The 14,144-nt window shown below is 37.0% G+C and overlaps 2 protein-coding genes across 2 annotated transcripts in view; both read right to left on the bottom strand.

The window, feature by feature from the left end:
* Window positions 1–95: 95 nt before the first annotated feature.
* On the bottom strand, window positions 96–5,172 carry casp8l1 (caspase 8, apoptosis-related cysteine peptidase, like 1). Its single transcript, XM_051112738.1, has 6 exons — window positions 5,001–5,172; window positions 4,677–4,794; window positions 2,162–2,275; window positions 1,951–2,073; window positions 1,329–1,833; window positions 96–571 (listed from the first exon to the last, which is right to left on the bottom strand). The coding sequence occupies exons 2-6, from the start codon at window positions 4,792–4,794 to the stop codon at window positions 442–444; spliced, it is 990 nt and encodes a 329-aa protein (XP_050968695.1). The 5' UTR covers window positions 5,001–5,172; the 3' UTR covers window positions 96–441.
* Window positions 5,173–6,564: 1,392 nt separating this feature from the next.
* Window positions 6,565–14,144, bottom strand: part of casp8 (caspase 8, apoptosis-related cysteine peptidase) — a 7,726-nt gene continuing 146 nt past the window's right edge. The window contains exons 2-10 of the mRNA XM_051112737.1: window positions 13,161–13,462; window positions 12,833–12,932; window positions 12,540–12,678; window positions 12,368–12,441; window positions 11,243–11,264; window positions 11,124–11,167; window positions 9,022–9,139; window positions 7,921–8,428; window positions 6,565–7,272 (exon numbers count right to left, since the gene is read on the bottom strand). Of these exons, the coding sequence (XP_050968694.1) occupies window positions 7,137–7,272; window positions 7,921–8,428; window positions 9,022–9,139; window positions 11,124–11,167; window positions 11,243–11,264; window positions 12,368–12,441; window positions 12,540–12,678; window positions 12,833–12,932; window positions 13,161–13,459 (1,440 nt within the window). The 5' untranslated portion in view covers window positions 13,460–13,462 and the 3' untranslated portion in view covers window positions 6,565–7,136. The remainder of the gene's footprint in view (window positions 7,273–7,920; window positions 8,429–9,021; window positions 9,140–11,123; window positions 11,168–11,242; window positions 11,265–12,367; window positions 12,442–12,539; window positions 12,679–12,832; window positions 12,933–13,160; window positions 13,463–14,144) is intronic.

Below are 14,144 nucleotides of genomic sequence, written 5' to 3'. Positions count from 1 at the left end.
GTGGCAATGTTTCAAATGAGCTTCTAACCTAGACAAACGCCTTTATTTTCAAAGCGATCACCTTGTACCCAAACCATTTGAAACTAAGGAGCCATTTGTCCTACGATTACATACAACAAGCGCTTCGGCGCCGCGTTTGCGGGACTCATGTTTCGCGCTGTAGGGGATTTTAAAAAAGTGACGTGAGTGGCAGTGTGTGTGTGCGGGAGGCAGAGCGGCAGAGAGATGCGACAGAGTTGCGAAATTGCAGGCGCGGCTCGAAATGGCTGTTATTTCAAATAGCGTACCATATTTTAAACTAATCGGTTAACCGGGTTCAACCGGCTAATGAGGCTCGGTGGTCGGTCAAGAAATTTTTTAGTTTTCGCCATCCCTAGAAGTGAGGGAGGGAGGGATAGATAGATGGATGCCAGATTGTCATGCCGCAGCCAATCAGAAGCCTCACTGCATGGGCAGGACCAGTGTTTTGGTTAGAGTGTACCGCACCTCAGGCATCTGCTTGCTACCCTGAAGAATTTTGGAGCTCACTATATTATTCACCTTTGTTAAAATGGAGTGAATGTCCTCTTTCCTGCCAGAATAAAAAAGATACATGTAAGACATATGAGCTGGTTGTTCTTCAGTGTTGTCTATGAAACATCAAAATGCATTAGCGTTTACAAATGCAATGTGGCCATGTGCATTCACAACCTTTGATAGTGATGATCAGAACACAGTGTGATTCAAAGGCGCATTGCATTTCTTTTGATAAACTCACCCAAAATTGATGTTAAAGGAATAGTTCATTCAAAAAGGAAAAAATCTTTAAAATTTACACACACACAGGCCATCCATGATATAGATGAAGCTGTTTCTTCATCAGAGCAGATTTGCAGAAATGTAGCATTCACATCACTTGCTCACAAATGGACCGTCTGCAGTGAATGGGTGCCGTCAGAATGAGAGTTCAAACAGCTGATTAAAACATCACAATCTACAAGTAATCATGAATCCAGTTCATTAACTTCTTGTGAAGCAATGAAAGCTTAATGATGAAGCACAAGATGTTAATTGATGGATTGGAGTTGTGTGGATTACTTGTGGACTATTGTGATGTTCTTATCAGCTATTTGGATTCTCATGCTGACGGCACCCATTTACTTCAGAGCAAGCAATGTAATGCTAAATTTCTAAACACGCTCATATACATGGTCTGAGGCTGAGTAAACCTTCAGCAAAATTTCATTTTTGGATGAACTCTTTCTTGAACATCAAATGCAAATAGGTTCTTTAATTCTGACATTAAGTTTCAAAATCTAAACCTTCTCAAAATCAAGTCCACAACTTACCTTCGACAGCCACTTTCCAGCTGTTTGCAGAGCTCCTGAATGAAGATGGACCCATCTTTTACGTGCCGGAAAGATTTGTAAGACTCAACTGTTGCTATTCCAATGAGGAAATCAGCGTCTTTATGGACACTGTGCGATGCTGCAGTATGAGAACCCTGCTCAAATGTTCCTTCTTCTGTAGTTTTCACTAGTCCATCTGCTATCAGCACACCTTGCTGGGCCTCGTTGTCCTGACAGGCTTGAATGAAAAAAATCTTGGGCTTTTTAACTAGCGTGCGGCATTCAGCAAAAAGCTGTGTGAGTTCACTGATCGGAACTGGTATTCCATCTGTTCCCAGAACAGAGCCTTTCTTTCCATGGGACAGGATGCAGCAGACAAAAGCATCCATCTGAGAGTGATCCCTCTCTGCAAACTCCTTTATCACAGTTAGCATATCTGACGCTTGCAAATCATCCCGCACCTCAACTTTGAAAAACATGTTTTGAAACACTCTGGTGAGATCATCTAGAAGACAGTGGAAAATACAGTTAGATCTTCACAAAGCCATGTTTGAAAAATTCAACAGTAGAATATGTTAAAGTACAAAGTATCTAAACAAATTTAGAAGATTTCCAAAAATACCTTTATCTTTGTCTGTCCCTCTCCGGTTTCCAAGTGACGTTCCCTCAAAGTTAAAGTTGTTGATGATCAAACAATGTCCGAGAGGCCTTTTTGACATGGAATAACATTCCCTCTGTGTTGACACTGTGAAAATAAGGACATGTTAGGAGAAGGATAAGCTTGACTTATATTTTATTTTATTAACATAACAGCTTGCAAATAAATGACTTGCCCACTCGTTTCTTTTTTGGGTAATGATCAGAAATATTGCTGGTGGGTTGAAGGGGTTCCCGCTTTCTTTTAGGTCCATTTGTCCTTGGAACATATTCAGGAATGTTTTCTTTGTCTCCCTGCATGACAAAAAATACTTTTAAATATAGCGGCAAGCAGCGATTACCAGGATTCAAGTGCTTAAGGCATTTAGGCACATAAGGAAAAAGACATTACATATTATTTAGCAAGCCCGTTAAGATTTTTAATGAAGTCTCTTCTGCTCATCAAGCCTGCATTTATTTGATCCAAAGTACAGCAAAAACAGTACAATTCTGAAATATTTTTACTACTGAAAATAACTGTTTTCTATTTGAATATATTTTTAAAATGTAATTTATTCCTGTGAATTCAAAGCTGAATTTTTAGCATCATTACTCCAGTCACATGATCCTTCAGAAATCATTCTAATATTCTGATTTGTTACTCAAAAAAACACTTATTATTATTATTATTATTATTATTATATTGTTAAAAACAGTTGAGCAGAATTTCTTCAGGTTTCTTTGATAAATAGAAAGTTCAGTAAATAGAAAATTACATTTTAAAATGTATACAAATAAAAAAGCAGTTATTTTAAATAGTAAAAATATTTCACAATATTAATGCTTTTGTTGTTTTATGTTGTATTTTGGGTCAAATAAATGCAAGCTTGTTGAGCAGCGCTCTCCCGCTTTTGGCGCATTTAGGAATTTGTGCGCAGTAAACAAATGACAGCGCATTTGTTATCAAATTGTTATCGCTGCGTTTTAATGCTACATCTGGTCAAAAAACAAGTGCTGTCACCTTGTGTTGAGATTGTGAAACGGCAAATTTTGAATTTGAATTATGTTTGGCGGGCCACATATAATACATTTCAGTAGTCCGCGGGCCGGACTTTGGACACCCCTGACCTAAATCAATGATTAAAAACAGCATTTTTGGTAAATTCATGTAATTTACCATAGACATACAGAGTTTTCAAACCCTTTTAGCGACAAATACAGTCCAATCTCCTTAAAACTTTGCATGCTTGTTTAGAATCACCTGTTGCATGTGCTCACCAGGTTTCATCAAGTTTCAAGTTTTTGTTTAGGTTTTATAGGCCTCTGGGTATATTTGGACAGGCCCCTTTTCTAAATGACCCTGTTAGAGCTTCCCAGAGGGTAAATACCAACATTTTTGATAATTACTGACCTAGAGACTCCAGAGAATTATACTGCATTGTTTTTTTCCAAATTGAGTGAAAAACCTCTCAATCATTTAACTAACGGTTTAATTGACAGCAGTGGTTCTAGAGGCAAAATTGTTCAGAATGAGAAAGTCTATCGTATGATATAAATATTGTGCATATGTGTGAAAAACAGTGCTATATACAATTGTTTTCTTACAGACCTTATAGATTTTCATTCCGATCAACCGCCGTTAACCTTGTCTAATAGGTGCTCAAATTTAATTGGCCATGGCAGCCATGTTTTTAAAAATACGCTTGTGGCACTATGGACCGAGTACGTGCCTAACGATTTTCACGATGATAGGATAAATGGTTGTGTAGTTATTGCCATTGTTATGTTTTTTTATGTTGTTATCTCAGACTCAGCTCTTACATACGTTGTGAGTTTGGTGAAGATATCTCATTCTGTTCAAGTTATAGCTGTTTTAGTAAAGGCAGCCCTGACCCTTTCGAACGTTTTGACATCCCTTTGTGACGGAAGGTTAAAAGTTTTTTATAATTATTGATATTCACTCTCCAGAGAATCTTCTTGCACTGGTTTGGTTCCAATCGTCCAAAAAACCTAGGACTAGTTTGCAAACTTTTGCAAACTAGTCACTAGGTTTCTCAGTTAAGTGGAGCCAAACCAGGTTTTTCAAAAAAGCAAAATACCAGAAAGTGTCAGGTGACGGACGAAGCCGAGGAGTGCGTTTTTCCAGCATGAGCCAAGGATTCCAACGTAAGACACTTGAGCCTGCGATGAACAGTTTAGGAGTTATGAGTGATTTAATAATTTTGATCGCTGTAGCGCGCCCGTCAGCCGACTGGGGCAAGCCTTGGTGGCGTTGTAGAAGTACAACTACCATCCCTCCAAGTTTCAAGTCTCTAAGACTTACGGTTTGGTTTCAGTTTGGATTCAGTTTTACATGGAGATTGCTGATCCTTGGCCATTCCACGTGGTTGAAATTAACATTTTTACAACAGCATCTATCTAATCTGAATAACAAGACATTTTAGTCTGTCGGGGGAAGTTGTGGCCTAATGGTTAGAGAGTCGTTCGAATTTCAGTACCAGCAGGAAATGAGAATGAACAGCGCTCTCTTCCACACACATTACACGTAACTGAGAAGCCCTTGAGCAAGGCACCAAACCTCCAATTGCTCCCTAGGCGCTGCAGCAGTTGGCTGCCCACTCTGGGTTTGTTTAAAAACACTTGCAAAGGATAAATTCAGAGTATGAGACACCATACTAAATATACTTTCACAGTCTTAATAAAATGAAATACTTGCTTGTGAATTCCTCTTTACAGTCTTCTTTCTCTTTGATCCATCTGATGCTTGGAGCTTCTTCTGCTCATTCTGGTTACCCTGACTTTTGTTGCTGCCAGTACCAGTTTTACCCATCTGTAATAACAACAGAAACATTACATGTTTGTATATTAACGAAATCATGCATCAAATTCGGAATTTCAAAATGGTTTCGAAATATCCATTGTTTGGTGCATTAGTTCACTGTGCAGCGAGCCGGGGGGAAAAGCAGGAAGTTTTGCTGTTGGCGCGCTTTCGTGCACAGGCGCGAAAACATGAATGAGTAAACAGTAAACACTCACCTCAGCCAAAAGACCTACAATGCCTGAAGACACAATGCAGACCAGTCTGGAAGAAAATGTACAGATGTTGTCGCGTCTGTGGACACGGATATTTAAGCCAGTTGACCGAGTGTATTGCGGGGAGAGAGAGCGAGAGAGACCGATAGGCAGACAGGATCCTCACGCTCTGAGATTCGGAATCTCCGCCCTTCCAAAGTAAAATTAAATGGCCGCGGTATTAAGTGGCCAACTAACATACTGGTAAACAATGACTTCATGACTGTAAAAACACATTTTAAAAAATACAAACATAAAGTAGGCTAACTCATGGCATAAGGTAATTCGTTATATAAAAACAAGACTTATATTCTATTTTAATACAGTAAATGCGTAATTATCTAAAACTGAAATCTTCCTTTTTCTTCATGACATGGAAAATTCTCCAATATTCTGTCAGAGCTTTGACTAATTAGACATCAGAAGAAAAAAAAACATTTTAGAAAACACTTTTAAAACAAACTGTGCGAATGTGTAACCACATAGGGCTGTTCATACCAGTGTGGAGGACCAAATGTACTTCAAAATGTAGAATTCAAAATCAGGTATCACTTAACTATTAATATTGGAAGAATGGGTCTTGTTTACCACCATATGTTTAATTTTAAATAGCAGGAAATAGATACAGGAGTCATGTTCCACAAGTTTTGGGCCAAACACAAACAAACGCAATTACTTTTCAAAAGCTTTGATGTCCAGAGGAACATTCAGTGCTGACCCTGGATTTATATGCACTTAATAAACACAGGGAAACCTGCTTTATAACATGGAACAATGTTAGTTTTCATGCATATAACACTTGAAAACCTTACCAGGATATTACTGTTTATTTAGTTAATTATTTTCTCCCTCTTTTCTTTCTCTCTCACCTAGGGTCTGATTTTGAGGTAATGTGGGGGTGGATACCAGCAACCATGATGGTTTTCATGATCGCTGAAGGTCCCAGAATGACTATAATATAGTATATTGTATATACAGTATACAGAGGATTCACTACAATTTTCATTTCTTTGTAAACAAGTTTAGGAAATGATACATTCAGAATAAAGTCAAAGCCCCAAAGTTTTTTTTTTTTTTAACAATCTTTATTAACAATAATCTTTTGTCATTTTAGGAAAGTCTATACATGCAATATTCCTATAAAACATTACAATAAGAAATTTCATATTCAAATCACAAAATAACTCAGCATAACAGTCACCTATCTTAATATAGAAATGATACTTGCTTAAGATGCACCTACCCTATATTATTGCATACTGGAAGGGAAATGTGAAGTCAAGTTTTAGAAAGATGTGAAAGAAATGATAGACAAGTACATTTTTTATTTAATTTTTATTCTAAGGAGATCATGATTTTTAATATGCATTTATGAGTGTGTATCCTGCAAACTAAACAGCTCAAAGTATTTGAGCACCAAATATAGGATGTTGGCTAAAATAAATTGTAAGATGTCAATGGAAAAGATGACTTATATTTTAATGGATAAATGTAAGATCTTCAGAAGGCGATAGCATAAGACTTAAAGGTGGCACTGAGCATTATGAAACTGGTAACTTTTATTTATTTTTATTTATTAGAATTATTATTTTGTTTCTTGTGCATTTCTATGTAACAGAAAAAACATTTGTGCAGTTAAAATTTAAACAATAATGGAAAAAAAGTCAACATAACGGGGTCAGAAAGAGTGTGGAAAATAACCTTGTGTTTTGTAAAGCAAGCATTATACCATTATATGATAAAATAATTCAATATTTAAACAAATGAGACTTAAGAATCAAGAAATCAAGACAGAAATGTCAAAAATATGCATATACAAACATCATTCAAAACTAATTCATTTATTCCTTAACATTACTTTAAAAATATTTGTTATAAAATATAAATGTTTTATTACTTAAACTGCAGTTTAAAAAAAGATCACTCAGTGCAGTACACATTCTCATAGTCTTATTTAATAATTAAGATCAGACTCACAGAGATAGCAAGATCAATTTGAATCTATAGTACCAATGTGCCTTGATCCGCCCTGAAGGATTAATAGATTCTGCCTAATGGAATAACGGAAACTTCTCCAGCATGAGTCCAGTCACAGAGAAATCAATTAGATGCCCATGGCAGAACCAGCTTCCTAGTGAGGGTATAACGAGGTTCAGGCATCTGCTTGCAGCCCTTTAAAATTTTCAAGCTCACTTCATGGTTTACCTTTGTCAGGATGGACAGGATATCCTCTTTTCTGTCAAGAAAAAACAGACAAGAACATAACTCTATGGACCCACCTAAAAATCAAACCATCAAAAAAGAAAAAAACCTGACCCCAAACTTCTGAATTGTAGAGTAAAATAAATTCTGCACACATGAGTCAAACTTTTTTTTTTTCTTTTTTTGTGACCCTGGACCACAAAACCAGTCTTAAGTAGCATGGGTTTATTTGTAGCAATAGCCAAAAATACATTGTATAGGTCAAAATTATTTTTCTTTCAGTTCAAGAATCTTTAGGATATTAAGATCATATTTCATAAAGATATTTTGTAAATCTTCTATCAAAACATAATTTTTAATAATAATAATAATAATGTGCATTCATTTGGAAAACTTCAAAGGCAATTTTCTCAATATTTAGATTTTTTTTGCACCCTCAGATTCCACATTTTCAAATAGTTGTATCTCGGCCAAATATTGTCCTATCCTAACAAACCATACATCAATGGAAAGCGACATCAATTAGGAACCTTAATTCCACAAAATCCTTGGTCATATTTGACCACCTGTAATTATCATATGGAACATGAATTTCTACAAATCTAGCACTGGCACATTTGAGAACCACTCACATGCAAACATCTTTCATTCAAGACATAACAGAGTCTTGTTTTGAACTCACCTGGGGCAGCATTGCTCCAACTGATGACAGAGCTCCTGGATATAGATAGACCCTTCTCTAGTGTGGCGGAATGACTGGTAGTGCTCTACTGTGGCCATTCCTATTAGCATATCTGCTTCTATAGGAATAGAACGGCATGCAGGATTATAAGCATCGTCCTCATATGGGTCTTCTTCTGTAGGGTTCTGATCTGGTGCATCTGTTGTCCATACACCATTCTGGCCCACACTTCCTTGGCAGGCTTGAATGAAGAAAAGCTTGGGCTTGGTTGCTAGTGTATGGCATTCAGCAATAGGCTTTGTGAGTTCACGGATTTCAACCTCTTTAGCATCAATACCCAACACTGTGCCCTTCTCTCCATGCGAAAGGACGCAGCAGACAAAAGCACCCATTCGAGTATGATCCTCTTTTGCAAACTGCCTTATCACGTCCTTCATTTCAGAAGCTGTCAGATCGTTCTGAACTATAACTTTGAAATGCATTCTTTGAAACACTTTGCTAAGGTCATCTACAGAAACAAAGAGAGAGAGAGAGAGAAAGTGTGTGTGTTAAAGGATTAGCTCACTTTCACTCTTTCGGAATAAAAAATACCTGACAATGTACTCATCCCAATGTCATCAAAGATGTTCATGATTTTCTATTTTCAGTTGCACAAAAATTAAAGTTTTTGAGCAAAACATTCCAGGATTTATCTCCTTATAGTGGACTTTAATGAGGACCAACAGGTTGAAGGTCCAAATTGCAGTTTCAACGCAGCTTCAAAAGGCTCTACAAGATGTGCATCGTGTTTTTTTAAGAGATAAGACCCTTATTCCTCAGCTGGGATTGTGTAGAGTCCTTTGAAGCTGTACTGTAATTTGGACCTTCAACCTACTGATCCCTCATTGAAGTCCACTAAATGGAGAAAAATCCTGGAATGCTTTCCTCCTTAATTAAATAAAACCTTAATTTCATTTCGACTGAAGAAAGAAAGGCATGAACATCTTGGATGACATGGGGGTGAGTAAATGATCAGGATTCTTTTTATTCTGGAAGTGAACTAGTCTAATTTAGAAACATTTTTAAGTAATACGTGTAAGACAATGCATTCGCCTGAAATACCTCTGTCCTTATCTGTTCCTGTCCGGTTGGACAATGGGGACATTTTCTTAAAGTTGAAGTTGTTGATGATCAAACAGTATCCAAGAGGCCGCTGAGTCACATTGTAATATTCCCCAGTCTACAATAATGCAAAGAAAAGGGGAGAGAAAAAAAAAAAAAAAAAAAAATCACATTAAAATTGCATTTTTAAATTTACAAAACACTTCACAAACAGCCAGTACACACATACACATCTTATTAATAAATCATATTTGTGTGATTTTTATGAAATTATATTTATCCCATTTAAACAGTACCTGGTCTGTGAATTAATACACTGACCAAAATTATAAAAGCAACACTTTTGTTTTTGCATTTTTCATGAGCTGAACTCAAAAATCTAAGACTTTTTCTATGTACACAAAAGAACTATTTCTCTCAAATATTGTTCACAAATCTGTCTAAATCTGTGTTCGTGAGCACTTCTCCTTTGCCAAAATAATTCATCCACCTCACGGGTGTGGCATATCAAAATGCTGATTAGACAGTATGATTATTGCACAGGTGTGCCTTAGGCTGGCGACAATAAAAGGGCACTCTAAAATGTGCAGTTTTAATGTATTGGGGGGTCCTGGGGGGTCCGGGGGGGTCCGAAAACAAGTCAGTATCTGGTGTGACCACCATTTGCCTCACACAGTGCAACACATCTCTTTTGCAATAAGTTTATCAGGTTGTTGATTGTGGCCTGTGGAATGCTGGTCCACTCCTCTTCAATGGCTTTGCAAAGTTGCTGGATATTGGCAGGAACTGGAACATGCTGTTGTATACGCCGATCCAAAGCATCCCAAATATGCTCAATGGGTGACATGTCATGTGAGTATGCTGGCCATGCAAGAACTGGGATGTTTTCAGCTTCTAGGAATTCTGTACAGATCCTTACATCATGGGACCGTGCATTATCATGCTGCAGCATGAGGTGATGGTCATGGATGAATGGCACAACAATGGGCCTCAGGATCTTGTCAAGGTATCTCTGTGCCTTCAAAATGGCATCAAGAAAATGCACCTGTGTTCGTTGTCCATAACATACGCCTGCCCATACCATAACTCCACCGCCACCATGGGCCACTCGATCCACAATGTGACATCAGCAAACCGCTGTGAACGTGAAATCAGCAAACTGCTCACCCACACGACGAACACCTCTCCAAAGTGCCAGATGCCATGGAATGTGAGCATTTGCCCACTCAAGTCGGTTAAGACAAGGAACTGCAGTCAGTTCGAGACCCTGATGAGGATGATGAGCATGCAGATGAGCTTCCCTGAGTTTCTGACAGTTTGTGCAGAAATTCTTTGGTTATGCAAACCGATTGTTGCAGCAGCTGTCCGGGTGGCTGGTCTCAGACGATCTTGGAGGTGAAGAGGCTGGATGTGGAGGTCCTGTGATGGTGTGGTTACATGTGGTCTGCAGTTGTGAGGCAGGTTGGATGTGCTGCCAAATTCTCTGAAACGCCTTTGGAGACGGCTTATGGTAGAGAAATGACCATTCAATTCACGGGCAACAGCTCTGGTGGACATTCCTGCAGTCAGCATGATAACTGCACGCTCTCTCAAAACTTGCAACATCTGTGGAATTGTGCTGTGTGATAAAACTGCACATTTTAGAGTGGCCTTTTATTGTGGCCAGCCTAAGGCACACTTGTGCAATAATCATGCTGTCTAATCAGCATCTTGATATGCCACACCTGTGAGGTGGATGGATTATCTCGGCAAAGGAGAAGTGCTCACGAACACAGATTTAGACAGATTTGTGAACAATATTTGAGAGAAATAGGCCTTTTGTGTACATAGAAAAAGTCTTAGATCTTTGAGTTCAGCTCATGTAAAATGGGGGCAAAAAAAGTGTTGCATGTATAATTTTGGTCAGTAATAATTTGAAATTAATTATACTAATTTGATGTGATTATGAGCATTTGTTTGTAACTTCTATAGGAGTGTGAAACTATAAAATGATAAACCACTAAAAGCAGTGGTGCTTTAAATAGTTTTTTAAACATTCACCTGTAATGTAACAATAAAACAATATTTAATATTAAGAATGAAATGTAAGGTGTCTTTTTTACTCTGTGTTCAGGATCTGAATCGGTAACAAGCGAGTCTCTCCTCCCTAAGGAAAAACATATGGTGAGAGATATGTTCAGTAATGTACAAAATTCAAAGTTTGTATGAGAGTATAACTTACATATATGTTCTGTCTCCATTTGCTGTGATAATGCCAAGACGTGGAGGGAAGAGAAAAAACAGATTAATATGCATTGAATTGCAGTAAATTTATCATTTCAAATGTATGTCTCACTAAACTAACACTGCACTCTGTATTGGAATGTGATTACAACTATTATAAACAATCAGAACTGGTATTTTTAGAAGCACCTCACTTCATGAAAATGCTGATTTACATGAGAGCATTTCAGGAAGTTATAAATGCCAAGTATAAGCTGTGGTTCTCAATTGGTGTGTTGTGACTGCATTAAAAAACACCTGAACTTCTGTTGTGATAGGGTCATGGACAGCAGGGGAAAAACAATGGTAATTGCAATTTTGTGTCTTTTGAATGTTACAACAAAAATAATCATTTGGTACTCTGTTGGGTCACTTGAATATGGGACAATTTTAAAGAAAACTGGCTGTTAATTCTTCTTACCCTCATGCCATAAGACCTCACAATACAGTCAAACCAAAATTTATTCAGACAGCTTCAACATTTCTCACATTACCACAATTTATTTACCATAGTTTTATTAACTATAGTTTTGAAAACGGTAATAAAATATTACAAGAACTCAGAGTTAAACTGTGTCAGAACAAATTCATCTTGATCATTTTAGATAACTTTGATAGAAAGACAATTAGATAATACTAATTTAGGTCAACCAATTACCACACAATGCCTAATTTTGTTCAGTCTGTGATGTTAAAAAGTTGCAGAAAAAACACTTAGGCAAAACATGGTCAGGTTAAAGTGTTTAAATAATTTTTGGTCCCAAATTTGTATACATTTTACTGGTAGTCTGGTTTACAGGTTGTATAAATTTTACTGGTATGAAGAGTTTTTGGGTATAATATGTTTATGTCACATATTATTTATATAATATGTCACAGTTTATTGTGCTATCCTCACTTACATAAATTAACTATAGTTTCCTGCACCCACTAGTAAAAAAAAATAAATAAATAAAAAATAAATTATTTATTATATTAGTCATTTTTACAGAAATAACAACTACACAGAAATTGACATCATAGTTACACTATGTGAAAATTATGTGTCCAAATGCATCTTAAAGCAAAGATTTGGCATACTTACATGTCCTGGCATACTTTCACCAGGTAAGGAAACTGGCACGTTTGGAAACACTTCCCGTAGAGGAAGTCTGCCTCCTATTGGACAAAATTAAAAAAGCTGTTGTTTATGTTTGGAGAAATGAGAAAATTAGATAATTAAGTAGTAGACAATTAATTAGATTTTAATCAGTAACCTTGTTCCTGGGCCCTGTAGTCCTGTATCCTGCAGGCCAGCTGTTTGTCACATTTGTCTAGAATGTTGTAAAGTTCATCCAGGTTGTCTTCCCCAAGATTCTGTAGCTTTTCCATCTCAATCATAACATCTAGAAATGTCTGTATGATTCACATAAAACAGTATTGTTTTATAGTAACCGGTTAAAGTGCAACCCATTATAACCATATGCTTAATTAAATAGCATTATTCGTATGTAATCTGCACTAACATTATATATTCAGAAATATATAATGCTCAAAATATATAACTCACAGCAGACCGTCCTAGTTTTGCCTTTGGAAGTTTCACAAGGAACTTAACTGACCCGAGATTGTCTTCTGTCATGTCTTCAGACAATCTAAACAGCATTTTTCTGTGATGAGACGACAGTAAGACAAAACAAGTCACATGCATTGTAACATAAAATATTAACAGTACAATAAGTACAGCCCTTTTTAAGAGAACTATGTGATATTGATAACACTGGCAACTACATCTATCTAGTTAATCTAGTTTAGCACGTCAGTGTGCTTTCCTTTATCAAGTTAAGAGTGGATTTCTGATTAGGGTAATCTACATTTACAATGTATTTTCTTCATACCTGTAGGCTGAGACACCTTTACTAGAGGCGTCACGTTGTTGCAGATTTCTTTCCACATCAGCTTTGGACATTCCCAAAATGCCAAGCAAGTCATTGCGGCCTATTGTGATTAGAAGCTCGGGGATGAGTAACTTGTCATCAAGCAGTGTTTGCTCGTCCAGTCGCATGAACAGTTCTTTGGCATCATTCACCGTCTCCAAACGTTTCTTGGGAATTAGGTCCATGCACAGAAACTTCAGCTGGTCCACTTCACTCCTTTCAAGGCCCTCATCAATCTTGTGAAACGTAAGAGGATCCATATTCTGTTTCATAATGTAAAACAAAGATGCACTAAAGTAAAAGAAGAAACAACTTAAACAACTTGAGAAAGCCCTTACTTTGGCAACTGTGTGACAACCCTAAGTTGAGTAAAACATGTTTCAACTTGCCCAACCCAATATGAAAACTGCCCTAGAGTCCTGAGAACATGACGTTAATAACGTTCAAGACTTCTAGAACATACTGCTTGTGTTCACATGCTGACAAATAAAACAAAAATGATTATATTGGAGTTTTAGTTTAAGACAGAATTCATAAATATCGTTATGAACTACGTTTTTGAACGCGGCGTACAAAACAGAGCATACCAACATTTTTTAGATGTGTACATCACATCACATTTAAAAACACTACTGTTTCAAATACATTTTTGTTCAGCGAGTCGAATACTACAATGCAACTGCGATGACACAATAACCCTGAACTAGGTTATGAGTCGGGAAAGTTAACTCACAATCAACTAAAATGCTCGAAACTCCTCTTACCTTAATATTTACAACATCCAACTAAAATAAAATCGTAAACTATCGTAGTATTAAAAACAACTGTGTTTGACCGACGTGCTAAAATTACTGACACTGCTTTTCAAAGTTTGTTGTCAAACACTTTTTTTGTTCAGCGAGTCAAACGCTACAAACGGCGATGACAAACACAGTCATGAAAGTT

The sequence above is a fragment of the Labeo rohita genome, chromosome 6 (genome assembly GCF_022985175.1).
Source record: "Labeo rohita strain BAU-BD-2019 chromosome 6, IGBB_LRoh.1.0, whole genome shotgun sequence".
Lineage (NCBI taxonomy): Eukaryota > Metazoa > Chordata > Actinopteri > Cypriniformes > Cyprinidae > Labeo > Labeo rohita.
Note: the sequence above shows the minus strand (reverse complement) of the source record. Positions and strands in the feature narration are given on the sequence as shown.

Coding starts and splice junctions, on each gene's coding strand:
- casp8l1 (XM_051112738.1), bottom strand. CDS start 4,794: ATGGGTAAAACTGGTACTGGCAGCAACAAAAGTCAGGGTAACCAGAAT. Junction 2,074..2,161: donor CCCAAAAAAGAAACGAGTGG/GCAAGTCATTTA, acceptor TTATTTTCACAG/TGTCAACACAGAGGGAATGT. Junction 572..1,328: donor CTGGAAAGTGGCTGTCGAAG/GTAAGTTGTGGA, acceptor TTATTCTGGCAG/GAAAGAGGACATTCACTCCA.